General features: G+C 39.7%; 1 protein-coding gene across 5 annotated transcripts in view; it reads right to left on the reverse strand.

Annotated features, from left to right (window-relative positions):
- mybpc2a (myosin binding protein Ca) overlaps window positions 1–23341 on the reverse strand; it is a 64695-nt gene that overhangs the window by 36229 nt on the left and 5125 nt on the right. For 2 of the 5 annotated variants that reach the window (XM_078951862.1, XM_011477804.4), the window contains exon 2: window positions 2091–2111. The exons of the other annotated variants lie outside the window; for them this stretch is intronic. In XM_078951862.1, coding sequence (XP_078807988.1) covers window positions 2091–2111 — 21 coding nt within the window. The remainder of the gene's footprint in view (window positions 1–2090; window positions 2112–23341) is intronic. 5 annotated transcript variants of the gene reach the window in all.

Raw genomic sequence — 23341 nt, forward strand, 5'->3', positions numbered from 1 at the left:
AGTCACACATCCTGCAGCTTCACGAGCAACAAGATAAAAGCACCAACAATGAGTAGAAAGTGAGAGGAGCATCCATTTGAGGAGACCAGTTGTGAAGAGAATGGATCCAGGGTCACGTGTCAAATAAGAGCATGCGCCTCCATAAATCCAGAGAGCTGTGCCGTCTGCGGCTCTTCGTCTCTCTGTGCTTTTATGGGCTCAGTTAATTTGATCTTTTAATCAAAAGTACCCCTGAGGACAGATCCAAGTTCAGATGTTCAGGATGATTTAAAATGTTTCACTTAGAATGCTAAGTAGGACAAACCAATCCTGGGATAGAACCCAGGGGACACTTGTGAATGTTTACTCTTGTGCACAGTAACACTGATTACTCTCTGCGCTCGCAGACGTTTTCTAACTAAAATAAGCTCCCTGCACCGTCCTTGGCAATGAAAACGGCAGCTTCAAAGTTAGAAACAAACCTTTTCTGGAACTTTATCTGTTAATAATTGATCATTTCATAGCAGATAATACACAGAAATAAAAAATCCCGCTTCTTCAGGCCTGTAGATAGTCTTGTTTTTCTCTTTAATTGACTTTTATAGAATATTTCCTGAACTTTCCTGACTTTAATCACTTTATAACAGTTGTTCTGCATGTTCTTACCTCGATTAATCTTTACCCAAACAACAGAACCATGAAGAACTTTGCAGAAACCTAACATCTGTAGGTGGTACCATGGTAGGGGCTGCATCATCCTTAGAAAATTAAAGCGATGAAGCAACCTATAGTCCGTTTTAGAAACATCAGAGAACACCATTTAAAACGGTTTCGTTTGATTTTTTTAATTGGTTTATTTCAAGCAATTTCAGCAACAAAACAAAGGACAAAAATAATGTTAAATATATTAAAGATATGTCTCTATGAATTGATTAGAAAACCAAGAAATAAAAGAAAATGATGCCATCTTCTTGATATCATAATTGCTCCTAATCATTAATATTTGCACTTATTCATACACATTTTATTCAGAAATGTGTGTAAGAAATGAAACTTTTATATTAAGAAAATTCAACTTCTTTATTGTTTGTATTTTTTATTATTGGTATATTTTATTATGTTTTTGATCCTTTGTTTGTGGAATTCTAGCACACTCTTTTGTATCCTTTAAACACAAATATTTGGCCAAAAGCTAAAATGAAATGACAGATTGAATTGAGTATTTTTTGTTTTTTTTAAAAGCAAATGCTTCTGGAATTAATGCTGCCAATAAATTTAGTGAAACTTTTTAATAAAGTTCTTGCAAAATGATTTTTCTAATTTGTAGAAAGTGATCTGGAATAGAGGAGCGAGGCTGCACCTGCTGGAGTTGAATAATAGTGGAAACTTCACCGCTGATATATATTCACGGTATCAGCAGTTTATTACACGACGAGAACATCAACATAATGAAAATTCCATAAATTCCACAAGGTACTTCAGACATTAATAACAGAACCATCACTCTGTTAATCATAAGTATTATGCTGTAATATTCTTCAGCAGGAGGACAATGCTGTACATGTCACACACTGATAAAACATATATCCACCTACAGGATATATCACTTTTTTATAAGTTAATTTCACCTCCAGAACACTTGGATGCTTTGGTGGAAGCAATCGACCCGCTGCCCGTCAAAATCACACTGAAAGTCTCCTCACTGTCAGCTCCTCTGTCGCTGCTTATAATTTTATTTACTTGTTTTCCTGCTCTATTTTTTTATTTGACAGTGTATCTGAGAACGGATTTGAATTGCTTTGTTTTCACACTTTTGATTCCACTGCCTTTATCTTTCTGCTCAGACACTTTTGTTTGCTACATGAATATTTATTGTTCCTATTATTCCAATCCTTGATTTCCAGAAATAATATTACTGCAAAAGATTTAAGGCTTTGGCAATAAATCCGTCTTCGGAGTGAAAACCTGACATCCTTAGCAGCAGCGATAGCCGTCACCAGAGCGATCCCGGGCTTGAGGGAGGAAGATTTGATTTGATAACCACATCTAATCTCAAGCACTAAAGAACAGGAAGCACCAGAAGGCTGGGACATTTTGGGTTGTTTTCTTACCATCTCTAGGCTCATTGTTGGCTAAAGGAAAGGAGACAGTTTGAACAGGGAAATTAGCATCGTAAACAATGAGGGTTAAAGCATTTTCCTCAATGCATACGGGTCTGTGGGTGTGCCGATAAATGGAAAAGCTGTTTGACAAAGATCAGATGAAGGCTAGCACATCTATTCTCTGAGAAACATGTTTAAACTGCACACACTGACAGCAGGGCTCCCACCTACTGCAGGCTGCACTTCCGCTGATGGGAGCAGCGCTTGTGCAAATAAGGTTGTGTGAAAACACACAACTAACCGTCAGCTGCACGACTTCTGTTAATTATTCAGCTTGAACTAATTTTAAAGTGAGCACAAAAACTCTAAAAAGATAGATTTGAAGTACTTCCGAGCTTTGGTCGATGCATAATTCAACCAAAACCGGTGAGGCAACTGTGTGGTTTGTTTTATCTGTTATAATTATTGGTTGAAATTAGGAATTAGATTCATGAAAATCTGCATAAATAACACGAGATTATTTAGGGGGGGAAAGAACGAATCAATGATAATTCGGAAGGTTGGTGAGAATCATCCTCTTTTCAGGTATGACTGATCACAGTGGAATTCTGGAGAAACATGCAGCAAAATTCCTCTGTGATTTGTGGTTCCGTTTTAAAGAAGTTCTAAAAAATGTTGACAAGATGGATTGTCACTGATTGTCATTATTTTGGAAACAAAAAAAATAGATTTAAGGTCTGAGAATAAGTGCTAGTTTTTAATATTTCGATGAATGTGTTAAGATGGACCAACTTGTACTGAGATCATATTTCCATTTTGTTCAAATTTTTTTCTAAAATGAGTCATTTTCACTTCTTCTTATTCTTCCTTTCCTTTCGTCTTTTCCCTTCAGGGGTTGCCACAGCGAATCAGCTTCCTCCATCTAACCCTGGCGTCTGCATCCTCTCCTCCAGCACCAGCTACCTTCATGTCTTCCTTTTCTGCATCCATAAACCTCCTCTTTGGTCTTCCTCTAGCCCTCTTGCTTGGCATCTCTAGACTCCTACCAATTTATTCACTGTATCTCCTCAGGACATCTCAGTCTGACTTTATCTCCTAAACCTCCAACATATTCTGTTCCTCCAATGTCCTCATTCCTGATCCTATCCATCCTGCTCCTTCTCAAGGAGAACCTCAGCACCTCCATCTCTGCTGCCTCCAGCTCTGCTTACTGACTTTTCCTCTGTGCCACTGTCTCCAGACAGAACAACCTGGCTGTTCTGACCACAGTTTTCAACACCTTTCCTTTCCTTTGAGCTGAAACTCTTCTACATCACACCTGACACTTTTCTCCACCCATTCCAACCTGCCTGAGCTCGCTTCTTCACTTCTTTTCCACACTCTCCATTCCTCTGGACTGTTGACCCTACATACTTCAAATCCTCCACCTCCTCTCTGTAACCTCACTCTTCCACTTGGGTTCCTCTCATTCACAGACATGTTCGCCGTCTTCTGCAGGTGACCTTCATTCCTCTCCTTCCTGGAGCAAACCTCCACCTCTCTAGCTTCTCCTCCACCTGTTCCCTGCTCTCATAACAGACAACACCGTCTGCAAACACCATAGTCCAAGGTGATTCCTGTCAAATCTCATCAAGTACATTAAAAATATATATATATATATATATATATATATATATATATATATATATGTATATATATATATATATATATATATATATATATATATATATATATATATATATATATATATATATATATAAACTTGGAACTGGCAAAGAAAAAAAAACTTATTTATTTATTTGAATTAATTCTATCTAACAGTTAACTTTTTTTAGCTAATTTTCTCCTTTTTGAAGGCTTGTGGAGTTTTGGATTTCGACATCTCATCGTAAGATTTCTTGTTAAGTAAAGACGACTTGCTGCATCGACAGATAATTTTACTACTTTTTAGTGATTTTCTTCTTAAGATTTGTGTTCGTTTTCTATTTTTAAGCTTCCTCCTTTGCAGTGAGGGACTTGTCTTTTGATCGTGCATGTATCAAAGGACGTTTCTTCAAACAATTCTGATAAAAACGAGACTTTGTTGCTGGATTTTACCCGACATAACGGCTCCTTGCTGGTGATGGCGCTTTTTTCCAAACACCCTAACTCCCTCCGTTTTGTGCGCTACCCTTCAGTTTTGGATGAACTTTGATCAATTTGAGTTTTCAGGCGGCTGTGTAGCAGAAATAGGAAGATTTCGAACTTGTTGCTGGAAAACCTGCAGACACTCACAGCTCCTGACTCGTACACTGCAAACAGCTGCTGCAGAGCACATGCGGCCTCTGAAAAATTTACTCCAAACACATCAGCCCTACATGGGGGGGTTATGGGATCACCGGAGCAGCTTGGAGTGCTCCAGCTCTTCAAGGAGGTAGATACTGACTTGGTGTTACTTGATAAAACACAAGAAATACACGGAAACAAGGTTTAGAAAACTTTCAGAGGAATTAATTTTTGATTGCTGACTATAAATCATTTAAAAACCTAAATGGATATTGCTGGGAGCAAAATTTTGCAATGCGAATAAAACGTAAACTTTAAAAAACTGTTAAGCAGCTGAATTTGTTAGTGTTAATCAATAAATGATCATTTTTATGTTGTTTTTGAATAACTTGGCTCTTAAAAGACACGTTCCCAGTATTAAGCACTCTTGTTGTTATAATTTGCAAACAAAAAAAATTCAAAACTTGTCTTACCAAGATTTTGCACACTTCAGTCTTAGGAAAGTAAAAAACACCCTTGTATAAAAAGTTGTCTCGAAAAAGAAAAATAATCTTATAGGGAAAGTTTTTCAATAGCAAAATAATCTTAAATTTAAAAAATAAGTCTAAGAATTTTCTTAAACTTAGAATTCTCTGTAAAACCTACTTTATTTCACTCCATTGTCAGATTTTGTTTTTGCTTATTTAAGAATTTTTTTTACATATTAACGATTTTTTACTTATTTTTAAGGTTCCTGTTTTTGCAGTAAAAATTTCATATTGCACTCCAGACCATAATGGTGCCACCACCATGCCTCCCTGAGAGCTGTCTGATTTTTCTTTATTTTACCTTTTATCTAGGATTTACAGTCCTGGAAAGGGATTTGTGTCATGAAGAAAAATCTTTCAAAGATCAGCAGCCTTTTCTCTGGGAAAAATGTCCTCGATTAAACAATTTAAGAATAGAAAATCCAAGATGTTTTTTGCATGTTTTAGGTGAAAACATTTGTCATTTTAAGATAATTTGTTTCAGTGGGATTTCTTATGAGAGGCTGTGATGTCCAGTCCTTTTAAAGTCAAAATTAATTCTTGAAAGTGAAAACACTTATTTTTGTTAATGTGAAATAGCATTTCTGAAGACAGGCATGTTTGCAAAAAAACAGCATCTTTCCAGTGTCCAGGAAGGAAGTTAATTTCATGAAACAAGACCACTCACCAATCACACAAAAAAACTTTATGTGAAAAAAAATAATAACAATTTCATTAGAGATATTGCTTTAAAAAAGATGTTTTAAAGATTTGATGACCGAATAAGAGATTGAAGATTAGTTGTCCTTGAAAAAATTGTTAGATTTGACTGAAAAGTTACTTGTAATTTAAATTTGTCTTATATTAAGTGCAATAAAGCACAAACTCTAGAAACTGGACAAAAATACTTAAAGACATTTTGGGGTTTTTGCAGTAGCATCTAAATTTTAATTGTTTAAGTGTTTCAAAAAAGAGAAGTAAGAAAAATAAACATTTATTCTCAAATGTCAGATTTATTGAAAAGAAAAGGAGAAAGTTATCTTAATAGGACAAACTGAAGAAGTCCAGGAGATTTAGAACCAAAACTGTCATTCTTCTTTCTTACACTGCCTGAAAATAAGACAAGAACAATAAACTTTTTAAAGAAAAGTAATACAATTATCTGTCTTTGAGTTTCAAATTTCAATTTGATCAAACTAGGAGTTTCACACAAACATCAAAGGAAAAATAGTTAGATAGAAATGTTATACAGCCCAGAAATACATATTTTCTTTTCTTTTTTTTGGTGGTTCTACATAAATGGTTTGCATTAAATGAAAATGACTGATTTCAGAACAAAATGTGAACAAAATATCAGTAAAATCTTAATAAATCCTTATAAATTGTTAAACTAGCACCTATTCTTAGAATATAAATCTAGATTTTTGTTTCCAAAATAATGGCAACAAATCCCAGTCTAACTTTTCGACATGTATCAAACTTTAAGACAACATCCTTACAGTGCATTCGATTTTTTTTAGTCTTAAATTAAGTTTTTTGTTTTCAAGAGTATTGAGCAAAAGGATTTTGAGTCAATTTAATGATTATTTCCTTGCATCTAGACCCTAGCTCTTATGAGACAAAGCTTTCTTGACTGTGCTGATTTTCAGAAATGTAGAGCAGAGAGAATTCAAATCAGCCCGAAACCTTGTAAAATATCTTGAAAGTCTAAAAACAACGTTTTAAATCTTTGCAAGATTCAAGCAGTTTGCAGTGTCACACTTGTATAAAACGCGAGTCCGTCCATAGAAAATTGCTTTTCCTTTCTGACATATTTTACAGCCGAGTCATAAGATAAATGTCTTTTGTCCCGATGACAAGCTTCACCTTTCAAATGTGGTTTCATAGCCCGTGAGAACATCGCTGCAGTCATGTGGAGCTCGCTGAAGACAGGTGCCCTTTAACATGGGCCTTCTGGCTGGATTGCATTATGCTTCAAAGTAAAAAAGAAAAAGAAAAAAACACACACACTACCCTTAACTGACAGAGGCAAAAATGCCGCAGCTGTTTGATGCCACATCTAAATTGTGGCGACATTTTGACTGATTATTCTGGCACTTTGACCTGGCGGCAACCAGAACAAGCAAACGTGGCGATGCAACAGAAATAAATGGTCAGCAGGTTCCATGTGGACTGTCTTTGTGGAGCTACTTTCCTTAAGACGATTGCACTTTGGCTGAAGGACAAACAGTCTTTTGCTTTCGCCATGTGAATTAACAGGATTATACTGTATGTGTTGCAGCTAAAATAGTTCAGTCACATAAATAGACTCCATACAGCAGGAGTGCTTAACTATAAATGAAGCACCTTCTGCTCTTGATTTTAGCCGCCAATATACTTTGATATCTAACTTTTATGCACAATAAATTACATTTGGACAATGAGAATTAGCTCAGCTATGTGTGTGTGTGTGCATGTGTCTACATGTGCATCTATAAATCCTGCATCTCCTCTCTGATGATAAGTCCAGCACTTCTTTCTTTGTCTCATCAGTCTTTGTCCTTTTCTATCTCAGACGCTCTTTATTGTGAGGATGGGAAGGAAGAGGAGGAGTTTTTTTTTTCACCTTTCTTGCTTGAAAATGGGGGGGTAAAAATGCATGCGCATCAAAAAATATATGTCTCCTTTCCGTAAATATTAGTTTTTCTGAGCTCTGTAAGTGAATGCTGTCTGCATGACTCAAAAATGAGCCTCAGCCCTTTCAGCACCGCTTACAGGGCTCAGATGAGGTGCTTACCAGCAGGGGCTGCTGGCGCCTTATCTCCGCCGGCTTCAGCAATTAAACAACAATTATGTAAATTAATTTCTGAACCCTCATTTTTCATATCATCCAGCAACAGCAGCTCAGCGCTTGCACAGTCATAAAAAAATAAAAAAATAAGTCTTGTGATCTGAATCCTCCGGCAGTTATAACTAATAATCATCAGGTTGCATAACTGAAGGCGCTCTTACCCAAAACACTGGGCTTTTTCTTGAAGATGTTTTCTGAACAGTATTTTTGGAGAGGTTTACAAATAATCCCTGCAAATAGTCATGTTATAGACATGTTTTTTTAGGTAGAAATGTTTAATTGCAAAGCAGAGCTACATACGTTTGAAAGAGGGCGCACAGAGAAAGCACCTCGTCTTGGTTTCTGCTGGGATTGCCTCTGGCAAAAGAACTGGAGTCTAACAGGGGATCTTTGCTTGATTCAAATGAGCCAGCTTCACACACAGATGAATATAAGGAGGTTTTTCTGAGATTATGAGTAATAATAATCGAGCTTAAAATGTTCTGAAAGGGTCAGCCTGGAGATAAAAATGATTTTGATAGGATAACCGCATCAAAGTTCCAGGATATCAAATCTAGGTTACTTTAGAGGCTCAAGGGTGTCTTAATGAGATGGCAGATTAGGCATGAATTTTTGACTGCCAGACAAACTAAAGCACACAGCTGCACAGAAATAATTTAGCTTTGCTGGCGTCCACAACCCTACATTTCAATAATTTCACAGGACTGCACTCTCATTGGTTAAAAAATACCCCTTCCTTGCTTTGCAGCTGAAGCGGCGAGGTTTATTACGTGACAGAAATGGACGAGGACATCATCTCAACAGCTATCAACTCTCCAAACCACTAACAGCAAGCTCCAACTGGAGCTGCAGCACGTCCCATGGGCCCTCTTAGCAGAACGGCTAAGATATCAAGGCTCGGCCTTGGCACTCATCTGAAGATCTGGGCCGGCACACCACACTATGGGCGAGGGGGAGATAACGCTTCTATTTTGGAGAAGGTTTGTTTTTCAGGCCACAATCTCTTAATGCCCCTGTCAGCACTCCAATCTCGGAGAGGATCATGGAGCAGTAAAAAGTTTCTTTGGGTTCCTGCTGAACCATCAGTCCTCCTCTTACTGTAAATGAGAGGAAGATTCCAGTTTTCCTCAGCCGTTGATGTCACCTCTCACAGGATTTGATCTCTCTCTTGGCGATGCGAAAGAAAAAGAGGGTTTGATTTTTACAAACCATCCTCTGGGGAAACCGGGGCGTTAAACAAATGCCATGAAATTGCCATGGAAACAGCCTCACGCGGATTTCCGACATTTTTAAAGGATAATATCACATAAAAAGTATTTGCAACTGAAATGTCGCCACTGGTGTCTCACTTATACAATCGGAATAAAACAGCCTCCGAGGGAGAAATTACACATCAAAGAGGGCTCATAAATGCTAATAAAGCTCTGTGCTTTAACTGTATCTGCCCAGAAAGCGCACTCCAAAAACGCTGCTGCTTCTAACCGAACCTTTTTCACATTTTCAGTTGATTTTTATTTCAAAGAATCGTATAAAGGTGTGAGGACAATTTGATCTTATTCAGCGAGCGCGTCCTTCCATCTCCTCTCACCCAGCTCCAACGCCTAATGACACACCGACGCGACCAGTATGAAGAAGAGGAGAAAGATGAGTATGAGATTACTTTCTTGGATGTTTCAATTGGCATAATTCTCGTTCGGAGCTTGACATATTACAAGTGGAGTGGCTGCACACCAATATAAGATTTGAAATGAGAGTTTTGGTTCAGTGGAGTCTGCTTGGATGTACTATATGCAGTGTGACATCTGGAACAACCTTCACAGCACAGATTAAAGCTGTCAGTGCGGCTGATGCAAATTCTGCAGAGAAAGCTCTCCTGCACAATGAATAAAACAAATATTTCAGTCTCAAGTTGAACTGGAAAAACCCTCTCAGGTGCAGGGGGAGATTAGACTTGCTAATTTATTTTTAACTAGTTATTCGTTTTCAGGTAGACCAAACTTGAAAACTTAGCGATGAAGACTCGTAGGTATAGAGAAAGTGAAAATAAGGCATTGAAGCTGCAAAAGATGAGGTGGGGAGACTCATAAATTTCATCAATTTCCCCCAGCAACGGTCTTCATGCACTAAAAGGAGTTTCCACAAAAGATTTTTAGACCCTCAAGGTCACTGCCAGCTCCTTTATGCATGGTTAGACAGGGATTTTATCCATGATATCAGGAGCTTACTTTCATATCTAATTTATAAGCCTTGCTCTGCTCTGTGTTTCCTATTTTTACTCCATTTAGGTGCTTTGCAGTGAAGCAAAAATGTCTGGCACCTGCTTTGGAGATGTTATTTTTTTCTCTCTCTGCACATCCCAGGTGTAACATTTTACGCAGATGAGTTGAGAGAAAACTGCTAATTTTTGCACATCGCGGAGAAATACCAGGCAGAGAAGATCTGAAAGCTTTGACCAATGCTCACTTTTACGTATGCAGCTCCAATTGAAGCGGTTAGTTCAAAAGGGGCCCAAGTCCACAATTTTTCAAAATAGAGATATTATATGTTCTATGGTCTTCAAGGGAAAAGCTATCTGATTATGTGCAAAAAAGTCCCAAGTCCGTTGTAATGTATTGACTAGGCTTGACATTTAATATGCATTAAGTGCTAAAGTCCTGGACTTGGGACTTTCTTGCATGGGTTTTGCTTTTTTGCATGGGTTTTGCAGCACTAGTTATCCAATATGGCAGTGCCCCTATTTAATTCAAGAAGGGCCCAAGTCCAGAGACTTTAGTTTGCTAGTCCTCTGAAATGATAAAAGTGAGTTGCTTCATATTATAGCATTCGTAAGCTATGAACTGGTGCTAAATTTGGGTAAAGTATTAGTCATTTGGTGTAGCCTCCCTTTAAGCTATGCAATTAAAATCATTTCCTGGAAAAACGAACCTCTTGGACTTGGGCCCCTTTTGAACAAACCGATTCAATTGGGACAAGAGAAGATTGTGAATGTATGGAAATTGAGTGTAAATGATGCAGGACGCTGCAGTTTTCTTGCTTGAATGCTGAAGCTGCAGAAATCCTCCTGTGTGATTGTGCACTTTCACACACGTCTGCAGCAACATCACCTTTAAGAACATCCGCCGTGTTTTCCGTGAGACTTCAGCGCAAATAAAAATCCTAAACTATATTGTAATCATCACATTTTACATTTACCGTAGTAATATGTAACGTTGAAACCCAGTATTGAAAGGCCAAACTTCAACTCAACCTTCTCATTTGATTGAATCAAACATCGGACATTTAACACAACTCAGGCTAGGTGCAAATGGCATTTATTCGTATAATAGTAATAATGTTGTCATAGCAAACACTCCAACTTTACATTTCTGTCGTCCATAAATGGGGGAAATGCTTTTTAAATGAACTCTGCCCTTCATGACTGAAGAGAAACTGTCAAAAAAAAGGAAAATGTAAGAGCTAATATAGTCCTTGAAGTTTTTTTTTTTTTTAACATTTCTCAAACAAAACTACCATCCCAACGGTCACCCACTTACCCAGATACAGATGGCGGCGATTGAAATGTTTGCAATGGTTTTCCTTCCCAGCCAAGAGTGAATTCTTCTGGTTAGAAATAAACTTGTTTCACTTCATTTACATTATTCCCATCTTCTCTCAAATTTAAAGCGAATCCGGAAGGATTGTAACATAGATACATAAAATCTAAGACTCTCAGCTGGTGGGTCAGGTGTTTTTTTTTAAATACATTTATAGGAAGTTACATTTGTTGGGGTCATGAAATAAAAAAGGCAAGTTCCATGACTGGAGTTTGGGCACCCAAACCATTTTGCACCACTTTTAAGGTCTCTTGCAGGTGGTGGGCCCACAACAGACAGATCCCACATCATCCCACAGGACCTCCCTGATCATCAGGCCAACCCAGACCTGGCCCCAGAGTCGGACCCCGGAAACACCAATCCAGTAACGTAACATGATCTTGATGGCTACGGCTCATAAAGGGGGTTATGAACCACTCTTTGTCGGGCTAGGACCTGTCTCCCATGGGAGACCCTGAAAGGGCATAAGCCCAGGACAGCTTAGCTCCTGGGATCATTCAAGCTCTCACACCGTTCCGACACATTCAGGCGGTGGTTCGTGGTTAACTGTTCTACTTTAAGAGGAGCAGTTGAAGTGATCCAGATGCCTCCTGGATGCCTCCCTGGGGAGGTATTCCGGGAAAAGTTCCACTGGACGGAGGACCAGGCGAAGACCCATAACACGCTGGAGACTAGGATGGATGGATGGATGGATGGATGGATGGATGGATGGATGGATGGATGGATGGATGGATGGATGGATGGATGGATGGATGGATGGATGGATGGATGGATGGATGGATGGATGGATGGATGGATGGATGGATGGATGGATGGATGGATGGATGGAATTATGCATTGTGGTGGTGGTTGGTGGGCATAAGAGGGAGTACGTAGATAAAGACATCCAAACGTGTGAATCACTTTTGTTGAAATAAAGCCAAAATAGTAACTTTAACAGGCTTGTACAAACAGACTGTGGAAGATTTGACCAAGATGGCTTCAATGCATCTGCTTCTTCTTTAATTAACAACAAACAACCTTATACCCTCACGATGTTGTTGCCACTTCCACTATCACAGGCCTGTGCTGAAAGCTGAATAAGCCACTGAGTCACCAGCAGAGCAACTGCGACCCCTGAAACTCCAAGCTGAAGCTAATGCACAGCTGATAAACACTGTCAGTGAGGATCTGTCGACGCTCCCATTACCGTCCACGCTTTCCTGACCAGCTCCTCCGCTCAAAATAATTTACTCCACAGCCGTCTGCTTCTATTTGTTTCAAATATTTCTACATGCAAAACCTCTCTGTCGTTCCTCATTCCTCTCAGCACTTTTTGTCTCAAAATGTCTTGGTCCTACTTTAATCTGATTCCACTTTTCTCAGGAAAAAAAAAGAGCTGAGCAGAATAGAGAGTAAAGAGATAAAGGCTTTGAGATAGAAGAACAATGAAACAGGCCAGCAGAGTTCAAGTATCGGGAGAATTGGCTTCTTTAGTGGAGGTGATGAGACTCTGGCCACACCATTTATATATAATATAACTGCTTTGTGAGATGCTTGTTGACAGAGAATTCCTTAACCCAGTGTTTTGTTGACCTGGTGACTGCCAATAAATCCACCATCTTCTCTGATCAGTGCAAAGCACATGCAGAATTCAAACCCTCTCCCCCTTTTATATTTATATTTCAGTTTCCGTAAACTTTATTAAACTAAAAAAAAAATCATGCATTCTTCACCTTAAAGCTATTCAGTCAAAAGCATCAAGGAAGAAAAATAATAATATAAAGTTGATTCTGCAGATTCTACTTTCATATTTTTCATGTGGTGAGGTGTAGTCCTCTGCCAACAAACATATGTGTTTGGATGTTTTGTACGGTGGCCCAGAAGGGTCACAACACAACAGATTAACTTTACACACAACACATTAACTTTACACACAACGCATTAACTTTACACACAACACATTAACTTAACACACAACACATTAACTTTACACACAACACATTAACTCACAACACAACACATTAACTCACAACACAACACAATAACTCACAAAACAACACATTAACTCACAACACAACACATTAACTCACAACACATTAACTCACAACACAACACATTAACTCACAACACAACACATTAACTCACAACACAACACATTAACTCACAACACAACACAATAACTCACAACACAACACATTAACTCACAACACAACACAATAACTCACAACACATTAACTCACAACGGAAGTAAAGCTGCAATGAAAGTGCTTTTATTGTGAAATTTCCACTGGGCTGAGTGGCTAACTGCCTAACAGAAAGTAACGTCACAGTGAGCTGTGGAGGGAGCATGATTTTCTACAAGAGAAGCTAGCTGCACCGTTGCCAGATTGGGCGGTTTTGGGTGTAAATTTGCGGTCAAAAATGCATAATTTGTGCGGTTTTAAGGTCGGTTCAGCGGGTTTTTTCCCACTCATGAATATATAATAGCGGCCTACGTTAGGCCATGTGGCTTTTGGAGTTCTACTGAAGCTCGTTGAACGGCAGAGCTTATTGGACCGGGCTCTCATCTAACCTGTTGCTGGGGGAGTGCAACGCCCCGCCTCTTAGAAATTGTGTTCATTAAAGCCTGACAGTGCGATCTCTCCACATTTGTCGTGTCAAGTGTTGGGGACCGCGTGCGTGTGTGAGAGGAAGAGGAAGAGGGAGCGGAAGAAAGGAGAGGACCCCGTGCAGGGACTGGGAGGGTGTGTGGGTGGGTGGGGGGTGTTGGGGACCGTGAGTGTGAGAGGAGGGGGCTGAAGAACGGAGCGGAGCACGTGCAGCGACAGAGAGGGGTGCGAGTGCAGCGCGGAGGAGTTTGCGTTAACATTGTGTAGCTTCTCTTGTAGAAAATCATGCTCCCTCCACAGCTCACTGTGACGTTACTTTCTGTTAGGCAGTTAGCCACTCAGCCCAGTGGAAATTTCAGAATAAAAGCACTTCCATTGCAGCTTTACTTCCGTTGTGAGTTATTGTGTTGTGTTGTGAGTTAAAGTGTTGTGTTGTGAGTTATTGTGTTGTGAGTTAATGTGTTGTGTTGTGAGTTAATGTGTTGTGTTGTGAGTTATTGTGTTGTGTTGTGAGTTAATGTGTTTTGTTGTGAGTTAATGTGTTGTGTTGTGAGTTATTGTGTTGTGTTGTGAGTTAATGTGTTGTGTTGTGAATTATTGTGTTGTGTTGTGAGTTAATGTGTTGTGTTGTGAGTTAATGTGTTGTTGTGTTAAGTTAATGTGTTGTGTGTAAAGTTAATGTGTTGTGTGTTAAGTTAATGTGTTGTGTGTAAAGTTAATGTGTTTTGTGTTAAGTTAATGTGTTGTGTGTAAAGTTAATGTGTTGTGTGTTAAGTTAATGTGTTGTGTTGCGACCCTTCTGGGCCACCGTAGTTTTGACTGTTTTGCAATGTTTGGCAGGTTTGTCTGAAGAAAATCTTAGACAGATTTGCATCAACAGTTTGTTGCACCTGTTGAAACCTGCAATCAGCATTTTTTGATGAACACGTTCTGCTATTTAGCCAAACACTGTCGACCTTGCTCATCTTTATTGTTGAGATGACTTAGGTAGTAGTTTTATAGAAACAGAAATCTAACGCTTTACAACAACTAAATTACGGATTCTTCCTAATTTAGAGCAACAGCTGGGGATGGTGGTAGTGGTGTCATGGTGTGAGGAATGTTTTTGGGTACACTTAGACTCGCTCAGATGAAAATGGTGGTTTTTAATATGTTCTTGTGGCATTTTTCTGATTATGGAGGACATGTTATATAAAGAAAGGTTTGCTAAAAAAGATAATTTTTTGAGTAAATGTTTGTTCAGATTGTTATGACTCAAAATCAAAATCAAAAATAGCTTATTTTTGATGTGGAAAATACACAATTCACTCCATTCTGATGCATCCACTTACAGACAAATAGATCCATGTACCTTTTTTCGTTTCCTCGACTGAGCCGGAATCTGGCTCAGAATTTCTCCAATATTGTTCGCCATTGTTTTTGCACCAGTAAAGGGTGTGAGGGGCTGTAAGCTCGTGGGAGAGAGTGTAAACAGATGGTTGACAGGAAGTGAGGGGCGGGGTTAATATGTACTAACAGTCCCGCCCACAACTCAGAGATAAATTTCTGATGAACTCCTGCTGCCCTGCAGAAACTATGTTTTGGTTTTTTGAAAATAATCCTAATTAAAAGACCACTGGGAACACTTTGACAATAGATTAAAAGATGATCAGCGTTAAATCTTTGTAGGATTCACTCCTGAAGCTTCAAAGTCTGCAATAATATGGAATTAGGCATAACGGACAAACTTCAAACGTACAGATGAAAAAGGTTTAGCAGCTGCATACATCTATATCATCATAATCTAGCCACAGGGGTTGCAAGCCAGTAACTTCTGTGCCGGTCCCAAGCCCGGATAAATAGAGAGGGTTGCGTCAGGAAGGGCATCCGGCGTAAAAATTGCCAAAATAACCATGCGAATCATCCACAACACTTTAGACATACCGGATCGGTCGAGGCCCGGGTTAACAACGACCGCCACCGATGCTGTTAACCTACAGGGTGTCAGTGGAAATTTGACTACTGTTGGTGGAAGAAAGAGGGGAGGCAGAAGGGTCCGTGGCCAGAGAGAGAAGGGAAAAGGCAGGAACATAGGTTTGAGAATAGGGACTCTTAACGTTGGCACAATGACAGGGAAAGGCAGAGAGCTGGCAGACATGATGGAGAGAAGGAAGGTAGATGTACTGTGTGTGCAGGAGACAAGGTGGAAGGGCAGCAAGGCACGTAGTATTGGAGGAGGATACAAACTTTTCTATCATGGTGTTGATAGGAAGAGAAACGGGGTAGGAGTGATTCTGAAGGGGGAGTTTGTAAACAGTGTTCTAGAGGTGAAAAGAGTCTCAGACAGGATGATGAGCCTAAAGTTAGAAATTGAAGGGGTGATGGTGAATGTAGTCAGTGGGTATGCGCCACAGGTTGGCTGTGAGTTAGAAGTGAAGGAGAGATTCTGGAGTGAGTTGGATGAGGTCATAGAGAGTTTTCCCAGAGGAGAGAGAGTTGTTATTGGAGCAGACTTTAATGGGCATGTTGGTGAGGGCAACAGAGGTGATGAGGAGGTGATGGGCAGGTTTGGTGTGAAGGAAAGGAATCTGGAGGGACAGATGGTGGTGGACTTTGCGAAGAGGATGGAAATGGCTGTAGTCAACACTTACTTCCAGAAGAGAGAGGAACATAGAGTGACATACAGAAGTGGAGGTAGGAGTACTCAGGTGGACTACATCCTATGTAGACGAGGTCATTTGAGAGAGGTTAATGACTGCAAAGTGGTGGTAGGAGAGAGTGTAGCCAGACAGCACCGCATGGTGGTGTGTAAGATGACTCTGGAGGTCAGGAAGAAGAAGAGAGGGAAAACAGAAAAGAAGACCAAGTGGTGGAAGCTCCAGAATGAAGAAACTTGTGAGGAATTTAGGCAGAAGTTGAGGCAGGTCCTGGGTGGTCAGGATGAGCTTCCAGAGGACTGGGAAACTACAGCAGAGATTATCAGGGAAACAGGTAGGAAGGTGCTAGGTGTGTCATCTGGAAAGAGGAAAGACGGTAAAGAGACTTGGTGGTGGAATGAGGAAGTACAGGAATGCGTCCAGAGGAAGAGGTTGGCTAAAAGGAAGTGGGATGTAGAAAGGACTGAGGAAGGTAGACAGGAGTACAAGGAAGCGCAGCGTAGAGTGAAGAGAGAGGTGGCAAAGGCCAAACAGAAAGCTTACGATGAGCTTTATGACAGGTTAGACACAAAGGAAGGAGAGAAGGACTTGTACAGGCTAGCCAGACAGAGAGACAGAGATGGGAAGGACGTGCAACAGATAAGGGTGATTAAGGACAGAGATGGAAAGGTGCTAACAACCCAGGAGAGTGTACAGAAAAGATGGAAGGAGTATTTTGAGGAGCTGATGAACGAGGAAAATGACAGGGAAAGAAGGGAGGAAGATGTGGTTGTTGTGGAGCAGGAAGTAGCAGAGATTGGAAAGGATGAGGTTAGGAAGGCTCTGAAAAGGATGAAGAGCGGAAAGGCCGTTGGTCCTGATGACGTACCTGTGGAGGTATGGAAGTGCCTAGGAGAGACAGCAGTGGAATTTCTAACAAGGTTGTTCAATAGGATTTTAGAGAGTGAGAAGATGCCTGAGGAATGGAGGAGAAGCGTTCTGGTCCCGATCTTTAAAAACAAGGGTGACATGCAGAACTGCAGCAACTATAGAGGAATAAAGTTGATGAGCCACACAATGAAGCTGTGGGAAAGAGTAGTGGAAGCCAGGCTTAGGAAGAAGGTGGAGATTTGTGAGCAGCAGTATGGTTTCATGCCCCGTAAGAGCACCACTGATGCCATTTTTGCTTTGAGAATGTTGATGGAAAAGTACAGAGAAGGTCAGAAGGAGCTGCATTGTGTGTTCGTAGATTTAGAGAAGGCGTATGACAGGGTGCCGAGGGAGGAGCTGTGGTACTGTATGAGGTCGTCTGGAGTGGCAGAGAAGTATGTCAGAGTAGTTCAGGACATGTATGAGAGAAGTATGACGGTGGTGAGATGTGCTGTAGGTCAGACAGAGGAGTTCAAGGTGGAGGTGGGACTACACCAAGGATCAGCTTTGAGTCCTTTTTTGTTTGCTATGCTGATGGACAGGCTGACAGACGAGGTAAGACAAGAATCTCCCTGGACAATGATGTTTGCGGATGACATTGTAATTTGCAGTGAGAGTAGAGAGCAGGTGGAGGAACAGCTAGAGAGGTGGAGGTTTGCTCTGGAAAGAAGAGGCATGAAGGTCAGTCGTAGTAAGACAGAATACATGTGTCTGAACGAGGTGGATCAAGGTAGAAGCGTTAGGTTACAGGGGGCTGAGGTGAAGAAGGTGCAGGAGTTTAAGTACTTGGGGTCAACAGTTCAGTGTGATGGGGAGTGTGGAAAAGAGGTGAAGAGGCGAGTGCAGGCAGGTTGGAGCGGTTGGAGGAAAGTGTCAGGAGTGTTGTGTGACAGAAGAGTGCCAGCAAGACTCAAAGGAAAGGTGTACAAGACAGTGGTGAGACCAGCTCTGCTCTATGGGTTAGAGACGGTAGCAATGAGACAGAGACAAGAGGCTGAGATGGAGGTAGCGGAGATGAAGATGTTGAGGTTCTCCTTAGGAGTGACCAGGTTAGACAGGATAAGGAACGAGTACATCAGAGGGACGGCTCATGTTGCCTGTGTTAGCGACAAAGTCAGAGAAGCCAGACTGAGATGGTTTGGACATGTTCAGAGGAGGGATAGTGGATATATTGGTAGAAGGATGTTGGAGATGGAGCTGCCTGGCAGGAGGGCAAGAGGACGGCCAAAGAGGAGGTATATGGATGTCTTAACAGAGGACATGAAGTTGGCTAACGTTAGGGTAGAAGATGTTCATGATAGAGTGAGGTGGAAAAGGATGATTCGCTGTGGCGACCCCTGATGGGAAAAGCCGAAAGAGAAAGAAGATACATGATTACTGAGAGGCATTTTCAGCATTTTGATTTTTCATTCTAGAAGAATTGAAGTCAGATCTGGACCAAATTGGTCCTAAAGTTTCTTGACCACTTTACAGGACAAACATCTGCCTCTCTAACTATTAAATCCACCAACAACCTGATGTAACTTGAAGCAGAAGGCTTTAGAGGAGACATAGGCATGGTAACCTGATGCTTAGACAAAACAGTTGGACTACCTCTGGCTCGTATTTGGCTAGAAATGTGGATTCATCTCATAATTCACCCAACCAAATGTATCTAAATAACTGAGTTCTTAACCGAATGATATTTTCAGCATAAGCAGCTCCAGAACTATTTCCAGATATGCTCAAATTGCCCATGCCCCCTTTTGCAAACATATTCAACATACTCACAGATTTATGTACACCTCCTGCTTTTGGTATCAGTGTACTTTTTTTTTTAATCAGTCAGTTTCTTTCAATAAGACTCAAAAAAATTTGAAGCTTTTTCAACTCTTTCTAACAACTATCTAAAGAGTGCTGTCTGCCTGGTTCTCTCCGCCCAGCTTACAAACGCTTGCTTTTGAAGGGGAACCTCGGTGGAATGCACTTTATTCTTCTCTCCTGACATTTCCCTGTCTTCCTCTGCTGCTGCACTCATCTCCTGTTTGCTCAGGCAGTTAAGTCGAAGTAGTCAGACTAAGCCAAACATTTGAATCTTGAGCACACACTCTCTTACCACAAAGCAAAGGCCAAAAAAAGGCGTACAGTTGCTATTTGCGTTGTGGCTTTTCTGGTTACAAAGTGAGCACGTTTCCCTTTAAACCCGTTTGGTAACTGCTGGAGCCTGATGCCGAAGCGCGGCCTCACAAACTCATTAAAGCATGTCTACAACCGTCAGCTATGGCAACAGCAGACGTGTTAACTAGACACCAGGGTCAACGCGACCCCGTCTTTGGTGGAGCACAGCGTCAGTGGTCGAAACATGTTCCCACCACCCGTGCTTTATTAATGCTTGCTGCTAGCCGTTCTGCAGCAGCAGTGCACATGTGACGGGCGTGTCGGGGTAACTCTGCACTCCAACACCTTCTCCAAGTGAGCCTCCGCCTCTCAGAAGAAAAGAAAAGGGCTTATAGCTCTTGTACAACAAATTTAAACAAGTTATTTTAAAAATGATAGGACTTATTTTTTAGGTTAAAAAGCAAAGTCATAAAATATTTACACTTTATAAATCTAATGCTGAATTACTGAACTAATTAAACCTCCTTTGCCCCTTTCCTCTGTAATCCTAGTGGGAAGCTTGGGATGCTTTTTAGAAAGATTTTTTTAAGTTGAACTAGTTTTCAGATATCTGAAAGTTTATTAAAATTTAAAATGAAAACCATTTGTTGCCCCTTATTTTCTACACAAAACCTTCAGCTGAAGGAAAAATGTCTTCAGGCGAAAACTCCCATTAATATTTTTAAAAGTTTAAAGGGTTTTGGGGGGTATCATTTTTGTCAAATGTAGCCAGGAATTTTTTTAAATAACACACTTTTGACAAAGTGATGAGTGCTATTGGTTAATTTTAAGGGTTGCATTCTTGCCACCTTATTACAGAATAATCAAATCAAAGAAACCTTTATTTATACAGCAATTTTTTTCACTGTAATCTAAATCATCTAGCATTTTATTAAGGTTCCACAACAAACCCTACCATCACTGTTTGGTATGGAACTTTTTTCTTTAATCTTAAAGTATTTTTATTGAGTTGTACGTTAGACAAAACACAATCCTGATGCATTAAAGAGTTCTGAAAGTCTGAAAAACGAATTACTTAAACAAGTATTTATAATATTGTAAGACTAAAGTAGACAAGGTTATTGACTTAAAAAAAAGAAAATAATAATAATAGATAAATAAAATGGAAAATTTTAAAGCTCTTTTTTTTTCATTTTTATCGAAATACTATTTCTTCTTAAAAGTACATTTTTGAGCAGATGGCAACTCAGAAAACTTGACTGAATAAAAGCCTCGAGGTGTTTGAAACAGAAAAGAAGTCGTCCTAAAATCGTGCAAGAACAGAAACATCTGTGCATTTTTACAAACTCTACAGCCTCAAAAATGTCAGTTTGCTCTCGTGGTTTTGACTTCTGTGAGGGATTGTTCGCCACATACACGGATTTCAGTTGGAATCTTTTTATTTTCACTCTTTGCTTTTTGATTTCTTGTTTTTTTTATGTAGCCCTGTCAGGGTTAACTCAAAAAAGGCACTCAAACTCATAAATATCAGATTAGAAGATGACATTTTTTCACAAAATGTCTCATTGGGAAGAGAAAGCCAAATTATCACGTTTTATCCTTTTTTTTTAAACAATTTTAACAATTGTGAGGCATGTTATTCACAATAAAGAAGGGAGGCAGTTGTTTTTTCAATTACTTTAAAATTAAAGTATTAGTATTATTGTTTGTATTTATATAAACAAACTGACAACACAATATTTTCCAGCAGAACTGGTTAACAGAGCAAAACGTCAAATTTTTATCATAAAGTATATACACCCGATATTCATTTGAAGGCTTAAAAATGTCTTTGACTCTTTTTCAAAACTTTCACACACATACTTTTATTGCAACAAAAACTTCTAATATCCTAGTGACCTGGTTCAAATATACATACAAATATGCTCAAATGAACTCACTGGGGTTACTTTCTGTTCATATCAAGGGCGTGTCACGCAGCCACTACGTACATTTTGCACATATTACATGGATGAAAATTGGTCATACGTGAATCTACGTTGAAAAATTAGAAGAGCTGTGGTCTTTATGTGAGATTTTCACAGATGTATCACGAATGAACAACGTGCATGGAAGAAGTACGAATAAACCACGCAAGGAACGTGAATCAATTATGTCATTTTAACGTAATATGTGCGCCGTATACGCGATACAAAAGTTTTACATCGGTGGTACATATGAGTGAAAAGTCCTTAGACATACAGGAACAGACATTAAACGGTCGTGGAAGGCCAAAAAAACTCTGGTATGAATCTCGCTAAGGTCACACAGAAGTGTGTAAATTGTGCGTAATAATTGTGTATATGCTACGTAAAATGTGCACAAACTGCGTGATTCTCAACTGACCAAACATTTTGAACAACTCAGAACTGAATCCACCTAAAGACCCCTCAGCCGAAACCTGGACATCTACGCACATAGACAAGTGACAAACACAAGAAACACTTGTGAATTACACATATCACACATGTATTACAAAAGACAGAAATTTCATATGTGAAAAAAATACGCAAAATGTACCTGTGTGACTTTATTAAACACCAAATCAAAAATTTCATGTGAAGTTCCTCAAGGCTCCTTTTTAGTCGCCCTTCTTTTTCATATCTCTTTATTTGTAATTCAATTACCATATAGACAAAAACAAATTAATGACCACAGCTATGTAGGACGGATGTCAAACATCTGTCAGAAAAGGCATTGACCAAAGCTACAATTCATCCCTGTCATATATTAGGATTTTTGAAGACTTCTATCAAAACAGCCCAATATGATCATCTGGGACAACAAGACATCCATCCACACTCACATGTGATAATATTAATATTCTAAACATGCACTGGCATGCTTTTGAGTGAAGTGTTTTACCCGTTCTGTGTGACTCAACCAGATCTAAAACAAACTCATTTTATCAGATTCCTGAGATTTTATGTCTCACAAACTAAAGATGTTATTGAACAAGGAATCAAGTAATTGAGTCTGTAAATCACCAAATTCCTTTTTTGAACAAAGTCTTTGTTAGGACCACAGGTCATTAAGACGGTTACATAACTGTTTTGCTAATAAAACACAGTCGTGCTGAGAATGGAGGGCCGATGCTGACAGAGTCGGGTTTCACTCAAGTCTCTGCCAAATTAATACGACAGCCTTGGTGGTCTTACCTACATCGCTGTAATGACCTGAGCCGAGTGTCATCTCATGCAGGGGGAGGAGTTCCCGGCATAAATCTAGAGCAGCAGCTGAAACGCTGACATGCGGGGAGAATTTGGAAAATATTAGGGATTCTTACGTTGGAAAAAGTAATCTCGTGTTGCAATGTGGGCTTCCCTGAGATCAGTGCCTGGAAATATTATGACATGTTTTATAGCAACATGCCCAAAACTAGATAAAATTAAGGGGGAAAAAATAAACAGAGACATTAAGTTTTTCAACCAGGGGGTTGCTGGTCCCAGTCCATTTCAGTTCATGTAACCCTTGTGCTATCCTAGGCACTTTAACATTGGGAGTTGGGTCATCTAGACCCACTAGACAGTGCTCTGAACCTTTTTTCTTCAATTATTTGTGAACCTCACTGGTGTCCATGGATTACATGTAATCTTTCCACCTTTATCCACCTTTGTCATGGTAGGGAGAACACGTCAATGGAAAGGTGGGGTCATCTAAGATAGCACAAGGGATAATGATGAATTGGGTGACCAAAAATTAAAATCTCGTTACATTTTCTTTTACCAACACTAAGCTTTCTCTGATTCATGACTGCAAACTTCCAGAAGTAGATTTAGAAGGGAAAGTGAATA

Source organism: Oryzias latipes, chromosome 8 (assembly GCF_053564925.1).
Source record: "Oryzias latipes strain Hd-rR chromosome 8, Olatipes_Hd-rR_3.1".
Taxonomy (NCBI): domain Eukaryota; kingdom Metazoa; phylum Chordata; class Actinopteri; order Beloniformes; family Adrianichthyidae; genus Oryzias; species Oryzias latipes.